This window comes from Armigeres subalbatus, chromosome 3, assembly GCF_024139115.2.
Source record: "Armigeres subalbatus isolate Guangzhou_Male chromosome 3, GZ_Asu_2, whole genome shotgun sequence".
NCBI classification, from domain to species: Eukaryota; Metazoa; Arthropoda; class Insecta; order Diptera; family Culicidae; genus Armigeres; species Armigeres subalbatus.
In genome coordinates this window covers 350,353,182-350,377,127 of record NC_085141.1, presented here as the reverse complement: position 1 = coordinate 350,377,127, position 23,946 = coordinate 350,353,182, and the positions used below count along the sequence as shown (strand labels likewise).

Below are 23,946 nucleotides of genomic sequence, written 5' to 3'. Positions count from 1 at the left end.
TGGTGCCTTTTATTTTGAAACAAAGAATCAAATCGTACAAGAGTTGAACAGCATTCTTTTTTGCTATTTGCATTCTTTCTGCTATTTTTCTTCCCAGAGGGGACCCTTTGGGATAAATTGCGATTTCGTCAGAACTGCAAAAACCAAATATACAAAAGAGGCAAATAATTTTTCACTACAAAATCTAAACAGGAGATTCAACATAATAAAATTTATTATTTAATATCAATGGGAATGAATATGTCTTTGTCGGTTTTCTAACGAATTACAATTAAAAACCTTTCTTCCACTCAAAAATGATGCACAATTCGTATGAAAACTGGTTAATGCCAGGGTTAATTCATTATGTGTATATTCTTCAAATCCGTAACCTTGATCAAATTATGCACAGAACTGCAATAATGAATAAACTAATGGTAAAAACATTTTGGTATAAATAACTTCAGTACATTCAAAGTTAATTGCCTATATGCCGGGTATTAAGCCACCCGGAGTGGAAATTAATTACTATGTCTGAAACTTGATTATGCATATGTACAACATGTGATAGATTCAGTTCGGAAAAGGTATTGGAGGGTAACCGCCCCTTCGGTGGGGTTTGATCCCACGACCCCAGTTCGCATGACAGGTGCTTTCCCTACTAAGCTACGAAGGACCTCCGTCGTCCACCGCAGCTTAGCGGGTACTTCATAGCGCCAGATACTCTGGTACGTTATTTTCCCATTGATAGAGCAATTATACCTAAAGTATATGTACGAATACGAATTAAAAAATTCAATTTTTGCGTGGAAGACAGCAACAAAATTGATAAATTCAACAAATGAAACAAACAAAATCATTATTTAATATCATTTAATACCCATCCGTGTCTTTTACGTTTTCATTTTCCTTTAGCGTAAACATAAACACCAGTTTGACAAATTGTGTTCGAATGTATTGGTGAATCTAGGTTGGATCTCGATAAATCGGCAGAGCGAACCTCATTTATTTAGGGTCGGATCTGGTGCGGATCGCGATCCAACCTGAACGAATAACCGAACGTTTTGACAGCTGTTAGAGCGGATCCGGTGCAGAACTAGGTTCGACCCAGCAATAACCGAAAACGACATAACTAAGAGATTTTTTTGATTGATCTACAACCTTCTTTTTCTCATTTTGGTCATAAATTAATAAAAAAAAATTAGGAAGTTGGATTTTTCGGACCGGAACTGAGTTATTTTTATTATTAAAAGTAATTTTTATTTAGTTATACATAACATACATACACTTTATTAAATTGTTCATAGCAGTTTCGGAGCAGGAAATTATTTGTTTCCTTTGTATTTACACAGAAATCCAGCATTTACATAACGCTGTGATTTTTTTTCTGAGCCTCTGCTTGATCTTACGGTAAATATGTACAATTTATTAAATCTAAAATGAGATATAATCTACTTAATCTTAAAATTGCACGCTTAATCAATTGTTTGTTGCCGAATCTTAAAACAGAAACCAAATTTAACTAATTATAATAACGATTTTGATTAATTTGATATTTTCTTCATTGTAACAAACCTAATCCATTGTAAAATCAATGAACAGTTGATTCTATTTTAACTGTAGATTGATATGGTTAAGATTTTATTTTCACTTCCTAATTTATCGGGAAATTCGTCTTACTTATGCAACAAGCCTTATTTTTAGATTTGTTGTTTATCTTTCTCCTCCAAGGAGGGGGCTAAATAGAAGAGATTAGAGTCACTTTAGACGCTATGTTCTGCACTGTAGCGCAGCGGCGTAGGTCAGATGACGTTACTCGACGGTATCGGTGAAGGGGGTGCGATCGGCGACGGTGGAGACGACTTTGATGGTTTGATATAAGCCAGGGGGTGGGGTGTGTGCGGTGGTATGTAAGGGGGGACCATCGTCGACAGTATGTGGCTGCCGTAGAGATTCCAGAATGCCTTCTGGTGCAGATCGTAGGCGAAGTGATAGGAAGGGAAGATGCCCGGCGGAATGCTGAGGGGTGTGGCGAGGGGCGAGGGGTTGTAGGGGGACTTGCTTTGGGGAGAGTGCGACCGGAGTGGTTCCTTGGAGGCTACCGGTGTGGATGTGCTGGCCGCATTGGCAGGGGTCGGTGACTTGACCAAGGTTTTGGGCTTCCGTCGGGGGCGGTATTTGTAGTCCGGGTGTTCCTTCATGTGGAGGGCTCTGCAAATGACAAGTAGAGAAAAAAAATGATGCATTTGAATGCTTGTTGTTGAACTGATTAACACGTTTATTTGTATATTGACAGACGGTCTTTTTTCTAAGATGGTCAGTGTTTCGCTCTTAACTGGACCTGCGAAGTTATAATGAAAACGAACTTTTTCGTTTTGACACTTTACTGCTGAACACATTCTGCAAACTAATACTTTCATCGTTCAACAGCAATGAAGTTTAACGTTGTTTGATATCTAAAAATATATGACACCATCAACACTTCTCAGATCGGTTGCTTTGCGAGCAATAATAAATGCTACACTTTGTAATGTAAACAGTCGAGCAAGAAAAAGAGATTTCAATGCAAGCCAGAGCCACTTATCAGAAGTTCTTTTCTTTCCATTCTCCTTTCTTTATTTACCCAACGCTGAACGTCATACAGTGCCACTACTTACCGAACACATAGCCGCGAGATGTAATAAAACTCCAGTGTTTAGTTTTACCGAAAGTTTTCTACTCTATTATTGCTCTGGCTACGCACTATCACATCAACGTGGTGTGATGAAACATGAAACAGTTTTACGCTTTTTTTCTAGATCAACAATTAAATCTGGCACCAGTAAAATATGTTCTCCCTAACTTTTTCAATTCCCCACAGCCGATTTGAATTCAATGTAAACACCCTCCAAATTTAATTCAATTATGTTGTAAATTTGAGAAAAATCAAACCTCAACCGAAACAATCAAAGGTTGGCATCAAATCATCCTCCGTGAGGGTGGAATCACCCTTTCGTATTTCGTTAAGCAACCCCATCATCAGTTACTTAGGTCGTGCCGTTGTTGCGTTGGTCGTAGTCAACAATAACGTCCAAATTGTGCCCTAATCACGATCATCATCTTTGCCACCGAACAAAATCAACACCACGGGGACATGAACTCGTGAAGAGAATCAGTCGTCGTCAGTTTGATAAGCATTACACACCCCTCGGATGCGAGAATGTTACTCGAAACGGAGCTCGTTGGGAGGATTCACCACACTACAGATCGGTTGTCAGTGTGTGGGGGTGGTGCGAGGATACGGAAAATAAAACTCAGTTTATCGCTGTTTTCACGGCTGCATTTAAGCGAGGGGTTTTCACGGGAAATATCAATAACAGTTGAGATAAGATTATGTTGCAAAACCAAGTAGCGAATGGAGAGAAAATGTTTGAAATGGGATTATAAATTTTTAGAATTTAATATTGTTGAAAATGTAGTGGGATATAAAAGAAGACTGATAGAACGTTAGACTAGACACAAAGCGCCAACAATCCGATTTCCAAATTACCTACTGCGTCCATTACATAGAAATTTTGTAGCATGCCCCCCGTGTGCTTTGTTTATTACATGCCTTTATACTCCATTGCTAAACCCAACCGGTGATTGTTAGATTTTATGAGATTCTACCAAAACCTGTACAAGAATTGGGCATATGCGCAAATGTTTGATTTTGATACGAATATTGTTTAATAAATTTAAAATTTTGCAAGCTTTTCTTACAATATTTGTTTGTGAGCTTACATTTTTTTGTATAGGAATCTAATAATTTCGCAAATGTCCAGTTCTTAAACAGATTTTGGTAGGTTCTTATACAGAATTGTTAGGAAATCCATCAGTCGCTGGTTGGGTGTTTGGAAAGAAATAAAGCAGTCTTGTTTCATTCAGACGTACACCGACTCTCGAAGGCATGCCTTTACATCAGTTTCGGCGTTACAACCCCCATGCAAACATCGAATCAAATGCGCCAGCTTATGCAACAAGCGTTTGAGCTGAAAATTTCAGAGGTTGATTTTCTCACCCAAAGGTACAATCCTGGGGGATGCCCCGTAGCATTCAACAACTTTTTATATCCTGGGCCAGTCTATGTACTGCACATCGGCAACCACGCAGTCTGGGGAGGGTCCGCAAATCGTCTTCCACCTGATCGATCCACCTTGCTCGCTGTGCACCTCGCCTTCTTGTGCCCGTCAGTCGGATCTCTTTCGAGAACCATTTTCGACCGGAATGTCTGATATTCTGGTCCACAACAGTCGTCTAATTTCGCGGAAACTCCATGTGCGTGTGGTCCTCCACGAGCATTGTCCAGATATCGTGCCTTTACATCAGTTTCGGCGTTACAACCCCCATGCAAACATCGAATCAAATGCGCCAGCTTATGCAACAAGCGTTTGAGCTGAAAATTTCAGAGGTTGATTTTCTCACCCAAAGGTACAATCCTGGGGGATGCCCCGTAGCATTCAACAACTTTTTATATCCTGGGCCAGTCTATGTACTGCACATCGGCAACCATGCAGTCTGCGGAGGGTCCGCAAATCGTCTTCCACCTGATCGATCCACCTTGCTCGCTGTGCACCTCGCCTTCTTGTGCCCGTCAGTCGGATCTCTTTCGAGAACCATTTTCGACCGGAATGTCTGACATTCTGGTCCACAACAGTCGTCTAATTTCGCGGAAACTCCATGTGCGTGTGGTCCTCCACGAGCATTGTCCAGATATCGTGTCCGTAGAGACCTACCGGTCTAATGAGCGTTTTGTAGATAGTCATTTTGGTACGGCTGGGAATTCTATTTAAAGATGTGCGCAGCCGCGCCACGCCGTCGATAGTTTTTGGCAAGATGTTCCACGCCGTTTCGAATTTGTAAAAGTCTGCTGCATCTTCAAAGGAAAATCATTAGAGTTTTTCCATAAATATCCCTAAAACATCCAGTTAAAACTCTAGAGAATTTTCTTCGAATATTCCAGACAATTTCGAAAAGCCTCACCCAAAACTAAGGAGAGTTTCAGAAGAATTTTCTTCGAAATTCAAAAAATATTCCCGCTTAAATCTCAAGTAAATTTCCATGAAAATTTGGAACAATTTTCCGTGCAAATTTTTGAGAATAGAAGTGCAATTTCCGGAAAAAGCTTTTCCCAGAAAATGAATACCAAAGATTTTCTTATTGAAATTCAAAAAAAAATATCCGCTCAAATTTTGAGCAAGTTTTTGTGGAAACTCTAAAAGAAATCCAGTTCCCAAGGATTTCCCGTTGACGTAAAGAAATCACTAGCAGAAATCAAATTTTCAGAAGGCCCGTTTGACCGAAATTTGTTCGACTGAATATGTCATTGACCGAACAAACCATTAGGCCGAAATGATCTTTTGGTAGAGAGGGCCATTGGCCCGAAACGATCATTTGACAAAAAGGGCCTTTTGGTCAAAATGATATACGGCAGAAAATGTCATTTGGTCGATTTGGTTATTTTGCCGAAAAAGTCGTTTGGCTGGAAATGTTGTTTGGCTGATATGGTCGTTTTACAGAAATAGTCATTTAGTCAAAAGGGTTAACATGTTTGGCCATATGACCCATTCAACAAATGTCATTTTCGAACATTCTGCCAAATGACTTTTTCACTCAAATGATCTGTTCGGCCAAACGACATTGTCGATCAAATGACCATTTCGGTCAAATAATAACCATTCAGGGTGAATGACCTAATTGACCAAAATACGTTTGGTCAATTAGGTCATTTACCCTGAATGGTCATTTACTAGACATTTTTTTTGCTACATGTTATTTATATAGCGACTGTATTTCGGCCGTATGATGGCCGTATGGCCAAATGATATTTTTAGCCAAATGACCCATTTAGTCAAAAAACCATTTCGACCAAATTACTTTACGCCGAATGAATTTTGACCAACTGATAGTTATCTGTTTAAAGAATTTTCGAGAAATTTTGAAGCATTTCTGGAAATCACGTAGAAATCCATAGAAATTTCATCAAAATTTCTAAAAATTTCCCGTCGAAATGTCGAATAGCTTCCTGTGGATTTTAAAATTTCAGTTAGGAAATCATGAGAAATTTTAGGGAAATTTCAGTTAGTTAGTTTCAGGAAGTTATCATAGAGGTAGACATTAAAAACTCAAAGGTACAGCCCAATCGGGTTGTACGCAAAGGTGACGTAGGACTACGTAGCTATTCGATATTGATGGTGTTTGCCATAATAATTTGTCTCGTTTTATTAACATTGAGCAAACTGCTCGGAGGCCAATTCAATGAAGAAGTCGAATAGTTGTTCCCAGTTGGATGGACCTTGAGTCTCTAACCGTGGAATTAACATGACTCATCGGCCGCTGAAGCCACTCGACTGGCTTTCAGTCGGGGACATCACAATCCTTACTTTGCCACGTACGCTTACATCTTACAGCTACCACGCCAAACCCGATGCCACCGAAACAGTCCATTTTCGCAATTAACTCTTTCTTTTCATAAAATGTTGGTCCAAAAACCAATTTTCTTCTCCCAATGCTCCTTTCTAACTAACTGACACCACAATTTGTTATAAATTTTCAGCATCGGCACTGGCGGTGCCGGATCGCCACAGTGCTATTTTTATGGTCAACCTTTTCTTTATATGAAAGTCTGGTTCGTTGAGGTTGAATAATCTGCAGCAACACATCGAGCACCACCACCAATGCGATGGATTTTCTTTGAAAATGTTATTAGCGCCTCCGTGATGCTGTGTCCGCTCCGATGCGATCGCTTTGATGTGTCTGCTCTGCGTGAAATCTTGTTAAAACTGAGGATTAGATCCTAACCCGCAAGTGATTGATTTTTGATGTCTGTGCTAGTGATGCATGTACGTGATTGGTTAGTTTACTTATTTCTAAACTTTTTTTTTTTATCAATTATTGATAATAAATAGTTAAAAATCAGTATTTTCAAATAAATACAAAGAAGCGTTGACTCATCCTTGATCGAATGGTCCAAAAAAATTTAAAATCCATCGAGAAACGGCTTAGATATTAAAGTTTAAAGTCTATCATATTTTCGTGACGGTCCCCGATTTTCGCAATCGTAAAGTGTACCCCAATATAGAAAACACAGACGTAGTCCTACGTCAAAAAATCTTGTTCGAATCCAATAAATTTACTATGGAACTTCCGAAGAATTAACATCGGAAAATTCAGTTGAAAACCAAAGAATTTCTCGTTAAATCCACATTATCAACAATTTTCTGCAAAAACTCCGATGAGTTTCCTTGAAAATTTCTAGTGAATTTTTTCAAGGGGTTTCCTGTGGGAATTCCGAATTTTCTGTGGAAAATATGGAGAATGCCGGTTGGAAATTGAACTTGAGCTTGATGACTGCACAATTCGTAGTTGCTACTCCGTGATTGATCAGAACAATCAAAATTGTACAGAGAACCAATAGTTGGGGCTTGGGATTAGCTATCCAACCTCAATGTGCACAAATTGAGAGTTCAAGACATTACAGGATCAATAACGGCGCCGGCCACCTCCTTACGGTCATCTGGGAAAGGAAGGATTATTGGTGTGACAGCTGTTGCTACTAGAGACCGGGAATACCTCTGCATCTCCACAGTTGTCACAGGAGGGATTTTCATAAGTGGAACGGGGAAAATAATTGCATGGCTCTGGATTCACCTTGATAAGTGATGCGATCAATGCAACCTTGATTAAATAAATCAGATATTTAATCCTTAATAATCGCCGTCACCATAATTGACGAACTTTTCAATGGTTTTAAATGCGAAATGAATGAAAAATGCATATTTTGATTCATTGTTAGTACCGTCATGCGGGGCTTCTTTTGACTCCGGGGGCTACTTTGGATTTTCGATTTTTTGGAAAAAATCAACGGAAAAAACACCATATTTGAAACAGAAAGTTGGCATTCAACTACCAACAAGACACCCGATTCATGATAATGACAATTTTATAGTAATTTTCGTTATTATTCTTGTTTTAAAGTGTCAAAAGTAGCCCCTGATTTTTCAAAAGAAGCCCCGCACGACGGTATCAGTATCTTTACAGGAGGTTCTGATACTTGTTTTGAAAATTTGTTTTAAAAACTGTACATCAATACTTATCGTGGCGAACTGTCAATTTTAAATTAATTATATACAGGAATTATTATCACAAACAAACAGATGTAACAGGTGAAACATTTTTCTTAAAAATCCAACAAACAATTACTCTACACCCTTTCGTGTTCATATGCTGCACATAATAAATTTGATACAACAATGTCGAAAGAAAGCGTTAGTGTGAAATGTCACAGAAATGATGGAATGAATTAAAAACGATAAATTCATCACAGTTGTGTATGTTTGCCTTTGTTATTGTCATTACCCATTTCACGCAGTGCTACGCGGATTGGATACTAGTGACACTAAAGTTTCATGTAATCTATGATTTCAATCTAAGACAAAAACATTCAGAAAAGGATAATAAATAAAAACCGAACTCTACAGCAAACATATATTCTGATATGTCCGTCCTCACCTTACCCTTATGCGAGAAGGAATTGTTGATGTTGGACTCAGGGATTGCGGAACACACCACACTGTCTCTGATGCCAAATGCCCAGGGAGCTGCTGTGATTCCCTGATCCCAAATCTTAAGCCCCATCCATGAAAAAATGTTAATCTAACCACGAGTCACCACGAGTACGTTGACTTTTATCCCTCTCTTACTAAATTAATAATAAGACTAGCTTTATGTACCCGGCCTTGCTCGGAATTGCCAGTTTGGTTTCTTTTACAATCGGAAAATGATAAAACCAATTGGTCAACAGGGTAATTGTGTTTACTTATTCATACTTTATCATTTGATTAAAAGAAGGCTTTTGGAAACATTGACTGATTTTGAAGAAGGTATCGTGGGTTTGAAAGGTCTTATTCCGGGCAAACGTCTATTCTAAAGAAGGAAAACATTCATCGATGCCATATTCCGGGCAACGCATATTTTAAAAGAAGGGATCACACCCACCATTGCCTTATTACATCAAGCAATCACATCCACCATTCAGAAGGAAACACATTAATCGTTAATGCTTTTCACTGAGCATACCATTATTCCGATGAACAACAAAATCCAATCCCAATACCCCCCCCCCTCCCATTCCAAAAGTCCCTTCCAGCCTCTTTATAATAGTTTTCTTTGGGTAAGGATAACGTGTTTACGTGTTTGGTTTGGTCTCATTTAGCTATGGCACTCATACCCAGTCTGATATAGTCTTCCTTAGACAGATAATATGGGTTCCAAATTTGGTGGACATCGATAAATGGGTTCAGAAGTCATGCTGAATTGATCGATAACTGAACAATACCCCCTCTCCCACACCCTCCCCCTTTTAAAATTACTTAATCACATCCACTAAAATCGCTTCCTTAGGACAGACAATATTTGATACAAATTTGGTTCAAATCGGTCATGAGGCTCAGGATTTACATTGAGTTGATCGATTGCTAAACTATACCCCTCCCCCCATACCCTTCCCTTTTTCAAAGAGCATACTTAACCTTATCGTCATCGTGTGTTCCAACTTTGGTTCAAATCGGCCTAGGGGTTCAAAAGGTACACTGAGTTGATCAATAACTTAGCAATACCCCTCCTCCCACACCCTCCCCCTTTTCAAAGAGTATTCCTAACCCCCCTATCGTCGTCTCCTTAAAATAATGAATGTGTGTTCCAAATTTGGTTGAAATCGGTCAATGGGTTCAGAAGTTTTGCTGGAACATACATACAAACATACAAACATTGAGTTTTATATATATACTAGCTGTATGTACCCGGCCTTGCTCGGAGTTGCCAGTTTAATTCGCAGTTTTTTTCACCATCGGAATTGGAATAGGTCAAAAGGATAATTGTGTTTTCTTATTGATATTTCATCATTTGATTAAAAGAAGGTAGATTACATTTGAAAACATTGACTGATTTTGAAAATGGGATCAAACCCAAAATCGCTTTATTCCGGGCAAACGTCTATTTCTAAAGAAGGAAAAACATACACCGATGCCTTATTCCGGAAAAACGTCTATTTTAAAGAAATGATCACATTTACCGTCCAGAAGGAAACACTTTAATCATTGCTTTTCTCTGGGCAAACCATGATTTCGATGAAGTGTTGAGTTGATCGATCCCTGTCATCTTCTCCTTCTTAAGAAAAAGAATGTTTGTTCCAAATTTGGTTGAAATCGGGCAAGGGTACAGAAGTTATGCTGGAACATTGGATCATTGCATACCTTGCTTTTATTTATTAATCTTGAATCATTATCATATAATTATCATACCTTTTAAAATTTGGAATAAAGGTTACTCGATTATGGATCACTATGCAATTTGATCATTCATAATCATCAATCATTAATCATATCGATCGTTAATCATTAACCATACACATAGTGTGTCAACATTTAATCGCGATCGGTAATCGTTAATCATATTCCAACGCTTTTTCATTGTTCATAATGGTTAATCATTGTCAAAAATGAATTTAATCGTTAATCTTTATCAGTCATCATTATCAAACATGAAAAATTAATCATAATCTTTAATCATAGAGTTGAATGATTTAATCATTTAATCTGCTTAGAATTGGTCCTGGGGGTCAGGAGTTACACTGAATTGCCCGTTTTCTAAAGACAACCGCTTTCCCTTTACCCTTCCTCTTTTCTCAACGGCCATTTCACCCCCTTTGTTATCTTCTCCTAGGGATAGAAAATGTGTGTACCAAATTTGGTTGAAATCGGTACAGGGGTTCAGAAGTTACACTAAATTGCCCGTTTTCTGAACAATACCCCTTCCTTCAGACCCCTACCCCCCTTATCCAAATTTCCCTCCCGTACGATCGGCTCCTCATAGTGAATATGTGTACAAAATTTGATTGAAATCGGTCCTGGGGTTGGGAGTTACACTGAGTTGCTCGTTTTCCAAAGACAACACCTCCCCTATACCCTCCCTTTTCCCAATGACCATCCCATCCCTTTGTTATCTTTTCCTTATGATGTAGAATGTGTACCAAATTTGGTTGAAATCGGTACAGGGGTTCATGATTTACTTTGAATTGCCCGTTTTCTAAACAAAACCCTCCCTCAGACCCTCCCCTTTCCCAAATCCCTCCCATATGATTACCTCCTCGTAGTGAATATGTGTACAAAATTTGGTTGAAATCGGTCCTGGGAGTTGAAAGTTACACAGAATTGTTCGTTTTCTGAACAAAACCCTCCCACCACCCTCCCCTTTTCTACATGACCATCCCACCCCTTTGTTAACTTCCCCTGAGGATAGAGAATGTCTGTACCAAATTTGGTTGAAATCGGCCAAGTGGTTCAGAAGTAGTTAGCGAACATACATACATAGATTGGTTTTTATATATATAGAAGAGAAAGATATAGATTATATTGATTGTACATATCACAAAGAAACGTGGCTCCATAAAGTGTTATACACGCCTGAGCCTTGAAAAACTTGAAAAAAAGGGATTGCGGAAATAGTGTTATTAAATTTGCACATACAGCACTCTTTTAGTAGGCTTATGAATAACCGATACGATATGCCACAATTTTCTGATACGATATGCCACAAAATATCTGCTGATGATTATTTAGAATGAATTGATCACTGTACTACTAATTATAATGAAAAATCAGTTTAGAAAATGAGTATGAGTATTCGCGTAGCCCATACCTCGAAAGACAAAAAGTTGAATGATCGAAATTCATACCACTTTTTTAGATCGGGCAAGACATCAACGTTTGCTATTCGGTCAACCAATGGAATCCCCCTGTAACTTGCTAATAAAATGGTCGAACTTAATCAAGTTCAAAAGTGGTCAAACGCGTACTGTTACTCGTAGAATGCAATTTCTCATTTAAAAAAATGTCTAGTTTTTCAAATGCAAATATCTTCCGAGTTTCTGACTTCAGGGAACAAACGTATAATCTATTCCCCGTGCAAACACACCTGCTCACTTCCTTGATCCGCGTCGCCAAAAAAAAAACATTTTTGTTGTGAAACAGTTTTTTGTTACGGGAGAGGCGAAAGGTAAATTGTATAACAATTAAGAGAATAATAATAATAATAATAAGCGACGAAATCTCGCTTAACTTTTCAAAAGGACCTAAGTAAATTTTTTTTCATGAATTAATTTGAATAGCGCAATGAACAGAATAACATGAAAGCTATTGATTGCAGTATTCAAATTAATTCATGAAAAAAATGTTACTTAGGTCCTTTTGAAAAGTTAAGCGAGAAATGATTAAAAGACAGTCCGAGCAGTGCAGTGAGAAATGTTTTAAATTATTCTTCCCGGTACTGTGTAATCAGGCGTACGAAGTTTGAATTATTGTGTAGGAAATATGAATCCAACCTGAGGTGTCCGAGGTTTGACGCAAACGGAAGCGTGACATTTTCATAAATTGCAAATATTCTTTGCAATATATTGCACATATTAAATACGTGGTTCAAACATGAAGCGATTGCAATGGTGATTGGAATGGTGTGACTTAAAATGTGAGTAAACAGTAAGGGTAGCAAATGAACAATGAATGTGAATGTCATTATAGGTAAAATTGAGTACTCTCCCTTACTTTTTAAGCAACAGATACCGTTTTGACTCAGATCCTGAACCTAAAACTTCCATCGGTTTTTCGTACTGGGGATCAAACTTAAAAAAGAATTCAAGTTCCTATGGAGAAAATTACGCAAATAAAGCCAAAATGGCAATTTAAAAGCGGTATGTAATGTTACTTAAACCTTGTTTTTCATATTTGGCAAGCGCACTTTTAAAACTTTTGGTGGGCTCCTAATCTTAATAGGAAGAAGTGCAACAAAAAGGATCACATTGTATAATCTTGACAAACATGAAGTCATGGCAGAAGAATTAAAGATAGAGTTAGGGTTAGTGCTCCTGGACTTCATATCATAGCTTCTATGTTCATCCCATCAAAAACAAAAGCAATGGAAAGAATATTGATTTGTTTATTATTCTTGTACTTATAGATGAAAAAGAAACGATAAGATTGATGTTGTTCATTTCTTCAGCGAGATGGAAATGGAAGAGATCCCTTAGCCTTATTTGATTTTTTTTTTACATTTTACGTCAACATTCCCTGTTTGGCATCTATCTTGTGAGCTTAAAATCAAACAATAATGGAGGATTGGTCAAAGGATTTTTTAACGATTTTGCAATTAACGTTGTGACAATCCATAAAATAGTAAGAAGGCCTGAAAGATGTTAGGAAAGAACTATAAAAAAGAAAACCCACTCAAGAAAAAGCACCATTCAACGCCTTATGATCAAAACAAAATGTGTTTGATCGTAGTCCTAGAACGAACTTGATGGGGATCCTCTGTAAATATTCTACGAAATAAACAGAACATGGTGCATTCCGATAATTCTAGCTTTGTTCGTACCACGAACTGCCATCATTGGATAGTTTTCCAAGGATTTTCAGCTGATAGCAAATCGCATCATCATCGTCAGTCTGTCCCCATCGCTGTAGGTAGGTATATAGACCTTCCACTATTACCATCCACGCTCGAACCGAACCGTGCTGGTCGCTCGCTTGTTGCAGCTTCAAATTTAAGGCCTATTGTTTCGAGCCGGAAAAGCGTGCCGGTTGGGCCTCCTCCACTGATTCGCCCAAATTCAAAACAAAAGGGGGAACGCTATTATGTGGCGAAACAATGCAATCATTCGAGCACTGGATGAGCCATCGGACCCGGTAGACGACAAATTGAGGCGGGATTTTCCAGCGCAAACAATGAACGCACTTGGCGCTGGCAACACTGTTCGACGGGAGACAAAAGGGAAATCAGCGTACTTGTTCAAGCGTGGAACGTTCCCACCAGCACCACGATCCAAAAGTGCACAGCAGCACACTATGCAGTAAACAAATGAGTCTGTTTCTTTCGCGTTTTCCTCGTAAAAAGGATATTTACGAGTAGGGACTTCCTTTCGGTGTGAAGTCAATAAATTTTCGGGGACTGTCATTCCCATGTATACAGACAAAACCGTGTTTTCTTCGACTTCATTCTCATTTGCATCTGGTGTTCGGAACCTGCTCCGAACGATATGATGCTGTGCTCTAGTTTTGTCTGCAATAGTTTATGAATTGTGGTTTTGTTGCAGCATTGTATGGGACGCAAAGAAAAAATGAGAACGAAGAAAGGAAAACAAAACAACAGGCATCGGAAAAGGATGCATGACAAAGGACATCTGTTTCGTTAAATTTATGGTCCCGAAAGAAACCTTAAAAAAATAACGACACACATTTGTTTTCGGGTGAAAACACGTTGGAGGCAATTAATGCTAGAAACAGTCTAATTGAAAAATGTAGGTGGCTATTGACTCAAGAACGGGACCAATTCATGGCATATTGTCATTGACAGACACATACGATGAAAATTTGAATGAGTTTCCCTTTCAGGGCATTTGCCCTTTTTTGAATATCAGTATCAAAAAGTAATGTTTGATGTTCAAATATTGATTAGGAATAAAATGGAGGCTAGGAAACATAGAACTCTGATAAATCTAATTCCTTCGGCACGACAGTGTTGATGTTGTTTATTCTGTACATATGTCTATTGACTTTTCCCATATGAACGCAGACAAAACTGCAAACATGTATCGCTTGATTCTTCCGAAACAAATGGAACACATTGATTGGTTTAGTCCTTTATCAAACCATTCAATCACTATCTGCCTTTTTTCAGTGAACGATCTTCAAATGCAGACAGAGAAACATAATGTCTGTTCGATATCAACGCCGTTAGGAACTTCTGCGAACAGGCACGGTGTTTGTTCTGGCGATAAAGCTTTATGGTGTTTGAACAACAATTGATGATTATGTAGCGACGTTTTCATTTTTTCAGGAGATCTGGCGGAATCGGAGACGCACCTTTTGTTTGCGTTAGTAGAATGGAATAAAAACAAAACTTCCAATCGGAAAGTTTGCTTATCGGTGCGGATGAACTAAGGGACGACTGTCACGATCACAATAATATTGACTGTTTGATGAAACAGCACTTTGGGTGTAGTTACTGAGTAGTTACAGACTACAGTTTCACTTGTCTTTATTAGCTCTACTATAAAAGTCCGCATGGTTATCTTAAAATTCATCAACCGCATTTGTATGAAATGTTCCTTCGTAAAGATATGCAGAATTTGGGCAGGAAGGGATTCAATGAAAAACACTTTAGGCTAAGATTTTCGAAATTTTCTTATAATGATGACAATGAAATGAAAACACAAAAAACTCATGTTTTACATTTTATTTTAAATTCATAAAAAGGAACTCTTCGTAAGCTCCCATGATTTTTTTTTATTCTCGGAATTCGATTCTGCAATTTTTTAACAAATTTTTTGACGAAACATTAATTTCAATAAGGAAATGAGCAAAACCAAGATTTTTTTATGTATACAGGTTATCCGACTTGTCAATATCCCCAACTCAGCCATCTTGGATTTTTGTATGCAATTTATGCTCGTTTGTTTACGTTTTGCACTGAAAATGTATGTTTCCCCCCCGCGCTGGTTATTCCCATCTACTGACGAAGTCGGATAACCTGTACATAAAAAAAATCTTGAGCAAAACTTTCTTGGGAAGAAAGAGCTGGCAAAATAATTTTACTCAGTCGCCGTATACATGAAGTCCGAAAGTAAGTCTAGCCTGCTCAAAATTGCGCTTAACCGACTCATACTTGTTATAAATGGCACATATAAAAATTGAGGAAAGATACAATGAAATAACTATTTCGTAAACGTTGATAATGTCTTCGAACATATTAATTTCAATCAAAGTTAATTGCCTTTTTTCGGGTATTAGACTTGGACACTAATTTACAATGCTCTGGAAACATTATGTGGATGATTATGATTTGAAAAATTTATTCGAGGTAACTACTTTCCTTCGATGGGACTAGAACCCACGACCCTCAGTAGGACAAAAGACACACGATTGTATCATGTTGCATTATTGAGAGGTATGGGCGCTTTGCATCATATTTTCCTGAACGAACTTGCCTCTCAAAATTCATAGTAAAAAAATGGATGTTGGTGCTCTGAGTCCCATCGAAGGAAAGTGGTTACCTCCAATACATTTTACAAATCATAATCTTCCATAAAATGTAAATATTCACATTTGAGTTTTCAGAACATTGTAAACATATTGATATTAAAACAACATACAGTGAGCTCTGCCCAACGCGGTATTCTGTAACTCAATATTTTTCCTCATTCGATGAAATTCAAAGTCCCTTTAATCCAGCATACTGCGTTCCCTCCGTAAATTAATACCTCCCTTACTCGATATTCCCTAAGTCAAAGAAATTTCTCAATGCATTTTAACCTCGCTAACTCAATGTTGTTAGTATCAATTCACATGCATGATATATACGATGTCGGGCCATTTGGCCCAAAGCCGTTTGACCGAACGGGACATTTGGCCGAATGACGTTCGTTAGGTCGAATAGATATGATTGCGAAGGGTAAAGTAAAGTTGTAGTGAAAAGTGTAGAGCGAGAAGTGAGGAATGATACATTTATCACATGAGAAAAGTAGGAAATGAATTGAAAACTGGGAAGTGCGAATGATAAGTTAGGAATGAGAAATGTGAAGTGAAAAATAGTGAAAATCGAGAAGAGAAAAGTGAGAAGTGAGAGTATGAAATGAGAAGTTAGAAGTGAAAATTTGAAGTAAAAGTGCGAAGTGGGAAGTATAAAGTTAAAAGCGCGAAGTGAAAAATTAAAAGTGAGAAATGAGAAGTTTGAAGTGAGAAATTTAAAATGAGAAATGAAAATTGAGAAGTGAGAAGTTGGATACGAAGTGGAAAGTGAGTAATAATAAGTAAGAAGTGAGAAGTGCTAAGTAAATAAGGAGAAGTGAGAAATGAGAAGTAAGAAGTGAGAATCGAGGAGTGAGAAATGAGGTGTGTTAATTGAGAGATTTGAGAATTAAACATTATTAAATAAATCCTAATTACTGCAAACCTCTCTCTCACTTTGTTTTCTTCTTTTGTCCTTCTTCTTACTCTCTTCATCCTTTCCTTCTTCTTTTATTATTTTTCTTCCCTTCTTTCTTCTTCTTACTTTCTACTTCCTACTTTCTACTTCCTACTTCCTTCCTACTTCCTACGTCTTGCTTCTTCCTTATTCCTTCTTCTTTATTCCTTTTTCATTTTTTTCATCCTTATTCTTTCTCTTTCCTTTTTCAGTCTTCCTTTCTCTTCCCTTATTTTTTTCTGTTTTCTCTTTTCTTGTTCCTATTTCTGTCTTCCTTCTTCTGGCTTATATCTCATCATTCACATCTCACTTATCAACATCTCGCTTCCCATTCCCAATTATCATCTCTCACTTCTCATCTCTTGCTTCTGATTTCCTCACTACTCACTTCCTACTTCTCACTTCACAACATTCACATCTCATTTCTCAGCATTAAATTGTTACTTTTTATTTCTCACTTCCCACTACTTACTTCTCATTTGTTACTGCACACATCTCATTAGTACTCACTAGTACTCACGCCCATTTTTAGTACTCACTTCTCTGTACTGACTTCAAACATCTTATTTCTCACTTTTCTCTATTCACTTCGAACATCTCACTTCTCCCTTCACTTAATAAGAAAATGAATGTTAACTATTCGGCCAAATGACCATTTCGTCCAAATAGCATTCGGGCTTATGATCCTAATCCATATTTCTACATGTTATGAAAAGTGTTTGAAATATTGGACAAAAAATATAAATGTATTCTCTATACTGATACCTCTCTAACTCGAAGGTCCCTTTAATGTCGAGTAAGGGAGAGTTCACTGTATATTATATTAAAAATTAAAAAGTGAGAAGTGAAATGTGACTGATCTAAAAAGCAAGAAGAGGGAAGTGAAGAAGTAATAAGCTAGAAGTGAGAAATTATTTTTTCAATCGATATTCCTGAGAGTTTTAAACATTGGATGGTAGGAGTATGATCTGAGAAGTATGAAATGGAGCATACGATGCTTGAAGTTTGTTACAGTTTTAAGAATTTTTCATGGATCTCAGATTCGATCCATGAAAATTATGGATGGAATCGAATCGAATCGTTATATCCAAATGGCACTAATTGATTCGGGGTGCCCAAATAGGATAAAAATCCTACACAAAAGGTCAACTATTAATACAGCAAACTATTTGCTGTAGACAAAATGCGCAATACGCAATGGAAATATATTGGCGGGATTTGACCGATGGACCGAAATCTCATATGAAACCTCGTCATATCCTGTAGTAGGCATCGCCTAGCCGTCTCTATCTCAGGGAACCGAGAGAGAACGTGCATTATTTTTTGATTTGTTATTTGTCTCATGTTGATTGCGTACCTATCTTTATGTTTGTTTAAAATAATTGTAACGTGGGGCCTGCTACAAGTTTTGATAAGAAACAAAGCAGCGAAGAAGAAGAAAGATCAAGGAAGAAGGGGTAACAAAAAAGCAAAAGCTAAAAGAAAGATTCATGAAAAAGAAATATGGAGAAAGAATATAAAAGTTGAGAAAGAAAAAGATTAAAAACGAAAACAGAAAGACGAAGAGTAAGGAAAAAATAAGTAATAGCAAAGAAATAAGTAAAAATTACAAAGAGAAAAGTGAAAAATTCAAATTTTAAAGTAGAAAGTGAAAAGTGAAAAGTAAAAAGTTTAAAGTAAAAAATACAAAAGTGGAAAGTTAAAATTGAGGGATATTAAAGTGAAAAATGAAAACTCAAAGGTGAAAATTAAGAATAGAAAAGAGAAAAAATAGATACAATTAAAATTACGTAAAAAGTGAAGAGCGAAAATTGAAAAGGTGGAAGCGAAAAGTAAAAAGTGGATATTGAAAAATGGAAGGTTGAATAATAAAAAGTGAAAAGTAAATCGTAAAAAATATAAAGTGAAAAGAAAAAGTAAAAAATAAAAAGTAAGAAGTAAATAAAGTGAACAAATTGGAAACCATTAAGAGGAAATTTGAAAGTGAAAAAGGAAAAGTGAAGGGAAAGTGGAATAATGGAATAGTAAAAATGCAGAGCAAAAAGAGTAAAATGTAAAGTGAATGATGAAGAGTGAAAAGTGAAGAGTCAAAAAACTAAAAACTGAAAAGTGAAAAGTGAAAATTCAGAAATGAAACAGAAAAAGTGGAAAACTGAAAAGAGAAGGCAAACGTTAAATTTAAAAGTGAAAAGTAAAAAGTGAAAGATGAATAAATTTGAACGGGAAAAAAAGTGCGAAGTGAAAAGTAGAAAGTGAAAAATGAACAGCGAAAAGCAAAAATTAAAAAAATAAAGTGAATAGTTAAAAGCGAAAGATGAAAAGTGGAAAGCAAAAAGTGAGAAGTGACAAGGAAAAAGTGAAAATTATGAAATTAAAAATAAGTGTTAAGTGCGAAGCGAAAAATAAAGAGTGAAAAAAACAATAAACTGAAAAAAGAAATGTGAAAATTTAGAAGTGAAAAAATTAAAGGCGAAAACTGGAAAGTGAAAATTGACAAGTGACAAGTGAAAAGCGACTAGTAAAAGGTAAAAAAAAATGAAAACAGCAAAGAGAAAGAAAGTGAAAACTTAGAAGCGAAAACAGAAAAGGGAGAAGTGAAAAGCCAAAAGTAAGAAATGAAAAGTGAGCAGTGAAAAATTAAAAATGAATAGAGAAAAATAAAATGTAAAAAGTGAAAAGTGAAATGCAAGGTGAAAGTGGAAAGCGAATAATAAAACGTGTAAAGAGAAAAGTTAAGAGTGAAGAGTGTAAAAATAAAAGTGAAATAATTTAAAACTGAATAATAATAATTCAAAAGTTAAAAAGGAAAAGTGAAAAAACTAAAAACTGAAAAGAGAAATGTAAGAATTTAGAGCTTGATTGACTGCTCGTAGTTGCTACTTCATTATGACCAGATCAGCTGTTCTTGCACAGGGAACCAACAGATGTTTGCTTGGGACTAGCTCACATCTTCAATGTACAAGTACTGGTGATCTCATTTGTTAGGTCATACTGGCACCTGCCACGTCAGAATGCAAGTCAATGTAGGGAAGGGGGAGGAAATGATGATGCAATCACTCGCCCACTGCAAGCCGAATATACCTCTACACTTGCCACGAGTTCATGCGGAATTTGTTGGAATTTTTGGGTTAGGTTCGAGAGGCAGAGGTCCGTTTTGGTTAACGAGCTGCCAATGTGATAGAGATAGGAGAAAGCAACTGATGGAATTTCTAATTGGATGGTTGGAAACGCGCTTTATAGTGCATTTCCAATTCTAGCAGATTACTGTTAGAATATTCAAAGTGGAGGTATAGGAATTGAGATGGAAACGGTATAGAACTCCATTTCCAGTTCTAGCGATTGCTAGAACATGAGCAATATAGAGAAAGATACAAAGTAGGAGAATGGAACGGACCTGGGATTGAACCCACGACCTCCGGCGTATGAGGCAGAAGCAGTAGCCATATGACTACCAAGCCCGCTTTGAAAAGAGAAATGTAAGAATTTAGAATTGTTCAACATTGCGCTAGAAGGTGTCATGCGGAGAGCCGTTTGTAACAGCCGAGGTACGATTTTCAACAGATCCAGTCAATTTATTTGCTTCGCGGATGACATGGACATTGTCAGCCGAACATTTGCAAAGGTGTGAATGCCGGACAGCAACCCTGCAAAGATGGTGTTCGCTTCCGATCCAGCAGGCACGAGACGGTGTGGAGCGCAGCGAGCGAGATGGGCAGACCAGGTGAAAAACGACTTGGCGAACGTGGGGCGTATCCGAGAGTGGAGAGATGCGGCCTCGAACCGTGTATTGTGGCGTCAAATTGTTGATTCAGTGTTATCTGTTTAGATGTAAACTAAATAATAGAAGAATTTAGAAGCGAAAAAGGAAAAGTTGCGAAAAGTGGAAAGTAACAAGTGAAAAGAGAAAAATGAAAAGGAAAAAGTGAAAAAAATTAAATGAACAGAGAAATGTGGAAAGTGGAGATAGAGGAGAGTAAATAAATAAAAAAAGTAAATGTATGAAGCAGAATATGCAAGGCATGATAGAGGGAGATAAAAAGTAGAACCTATAAAGAGCAAAGAAGAAGAAAGGTCAAAGAAGAGAGAGCAAAGAGAGTGCGTTCATTTGAATGCATTGTAGCAGTTTTTGAAAAAAAAAATCGTTTTTTAATTTTTGTCTAAGAAAAATTGAAAAATGTATATTTTTTTTCAATAACGGAATGCCATGACCAATTGGGTCAATTTTCAAAAGCGAAAAATTAGGCAGGATTCTGCGTCGAATACTACGTGTTGCAAGTAAATCTAATAAGGCTTAGTACAAAAAAATCTGACTTACACTTTTTGTACGCACACACATACATACATACATACATCACCTCAATTCATCGAGCTAAGTCGATTGGTGTAGGTATAGGTTCCAGAGCCTTCTATCAGAAGTTCGATTTTGTGATGGGATCTTATAACCTTTACGCATACTTAGTATATGAGAAAGGCAAAAAAGAATAATCAAAGAAAAAGAAAGAGCAATGATAAGAAAAAATAAAGCAGAAGGAAGAGTTAAAAAGGAGAACGAGTAAAGAAGATGAAAGATCAAACAAGAAGAGAAAAAAAGAAAGATGATTCAAACATATAGAAAAAATAAGGAAGAAGGAAAAAGAAATAAGGAAGACGAAGGAAAATAAGAAAATGGTTAAGGAAAAAAAGAGAGAAGAAAATAACAAAAAAAACAAAGTGTAAAGGAAAAGGAATATGGATGGATAAATTATTGGAGGGAGAAAGAAAGAGATAAAAAACAGAAGGAAAAAAAAGAAAAAAAGAAGAAGGGAATAGGGAAAAAGAAAGAATGGAGAAAGAAGAAATGAGAAAGAAGAAGGAAGGAAAAAGAAATAAGAGAAAATAAAAAAAGAATGAAGAGAGGAGAAGGAAGCAGAGACAAAATAAAGAGGAAAAAGGGTGAAGAAAGAAGGAGTAAGTAAAAAAGATGAAGGAAAAAGGAAATACGAAGAAAAAACTGATAAAGGAAGAAGAAAGAAGGAATAAGGGAGAAGACAGAGAGTAGAAGAAAGAAGGACGAATGAAGAAAGAAGAAAGGAGAAGAATAAGGGATAAGAATGTGGAACAAAAAAAGGTGGAATAGGATGAAGGAAGAAAGAAAAACAAAGAAGAAACTGGAAGAAAAAAGAAGAGAGGTGTATAAAGGAAGATTCAAGATAGAGAACAAAGAAGAATTTATATCAGGAACAGCCAAAAGTAAGTAAGAAGCATGAAAAATAATGATTGCGTACAATAATCAAGATTTTTGGCTTTCAGTCATATGAAAATGCTGATACTTATAAGTCATTGCTAACGTTTCGATACTGAAGTTTGGATTTTCATCAGAGCCACGATGATCCTAACTTACAGATCGAAAGTTTGGCAATAATTTAAAGAATCAGCATTTCCATATGAGTGAAGCAACAACAAATTAAATTAGCAACAAATCCAGTCGAAAACCGTCGATTCCGTATTCCGATTTCTTCTTTTTGCGCATCGGGTTTGTTTGTTGTATAAGTTTTAGCCCATTCTTAATTTTTATGTTTTTGTCGCTTTCTAGCGTACGAAAATCTGCATTACCAACCATTCTTTCATCTGGAAAAGTCGTCCAAGCATATGCTTGTTTGCAAATTCTCATCGATACTGCGGTCTGCGGTTAATAAAAATCTTCGTAAAAATACACCTATTTAAACTTTGGTAAAAACAAGCGACGGCTGTCATCGGAAGGGAAACATAATAGTCCAAAACGAACCTAGCAGAAAAGTGCAGCCAGAATCCAAGATCGAAACACGTGGATGAAAGTGAAACTGAACCAGATGATCCTGCTATTACTCACCAGTACTAACGAGAAGCAAAAATAAATTCGATTGAAATTCAAAGTTATATTTGTTAATTTGAAAACTGTATTAAATAAATTTCAAGTCAGCCCTGGGCTGAAAGTTTCTTACAAAAAACTTTGGTAAATTCCAGCATTGTTACACCTTCGAGAACAGTACGCATGTCGTTCACAACAGTGGCGAAACTTCGTGATCCTACACTCTTGGAAGGTTGATTATTTGTACAAAATACGTGTTGAAAACCTGGCTGTATTTTGTTCGAATATATTTTCAATTTTCCCCCTTTTGTTAAAAAAAGGCAATACGAGAGACCATTGATAAAATTTAAGAGAAAAAGATGTTTTATATAAAAAGTATAAAAAGTTTGTATTATTTCTACCAAAAACATTGTTTAGGAGAAAAGTATTACCTAACACGAAAGGTAATCCAGATTGGGTCTGCATGGGATTAGGGACATAAGATCGAAAGACAAAAGGTCGAAAGAACAAGAGGTTAAAGGGACAAATGGTCGAGAAGGACAAAAGGTCGAAAAGACAAAACGTCGAACGGGACAAAAGGTCGAAAGGACAAAATGTTGAATGCGAAAAAAGGTCGAAAGGACAAAAAGTCGAAAGAGACAAAAGGTCGAAAAGAACAAAATGTCGAAATAGACAAGAAACTGGAACGAAGAGAATCAATCTCGCACAATACAGGTTTATTCATTTCTTTAATCAAAAATCTTTTTTTATTTCCAACAGAATAATAATGTACTCCTTCTTTGATAATTGCTCATTCTTCAGCTTTGATAGATGAGATGAGTGTATTACTTCAGCTGGAAGTTAAATGCATTTCACAAATTCCTTCGGAATATACTCAGGTTGTTATCAACTTGTTCTTGATCGACCTTTTGTTCCTTTCGACCTTTGGTTCTTTTCAACCTTTTGTTCCTTTCGATCTTTTGTCCCTTTCGACCTTTTGTCCCTTTCAACCTTTTGTTTCTTCTGACCTTTTGTCCTTTCAACCTCAGTCCCTTTCGACCTTTCGTCTTTTCGACTTTTGGTCTTTCGACCTTTTGTCATAGATTCATCTGCATGAGCTGTCATTATAC

At 36.9% G+C, this 23,946-nt stretch overlaps 1 protein-coding gene across 2 annotated transcripts in view; it reads right to left on the bottom strand.

Moving 5' to 3' along the window:
• Positions 1–1,240: 1,240 nt before the first annotated feature.
• Positions 1,241–23,946, bottom strand: part of LOC134226034 (transcription factor SOX-3-like) — a 55,707-nt gene continuing 33,001 nt past the window's right edge. The window contains exon 2 of one of the 2 annotated variants that reach the window (XM_062706549.1): positions 1,241–2,190. In XM_062706549.1, coding sequence (XP_062562533.1) covers positions 1,782–2,190 — 409 coding nt within the window. In that variant the 3' untranslated portion in view covers positions 1,241–1,781. The remainder of the gene's footprint in view (positions 2,191–23,946) is intronic. The other variant, XM_062706548.1, reaches the window with a different exon arrangement.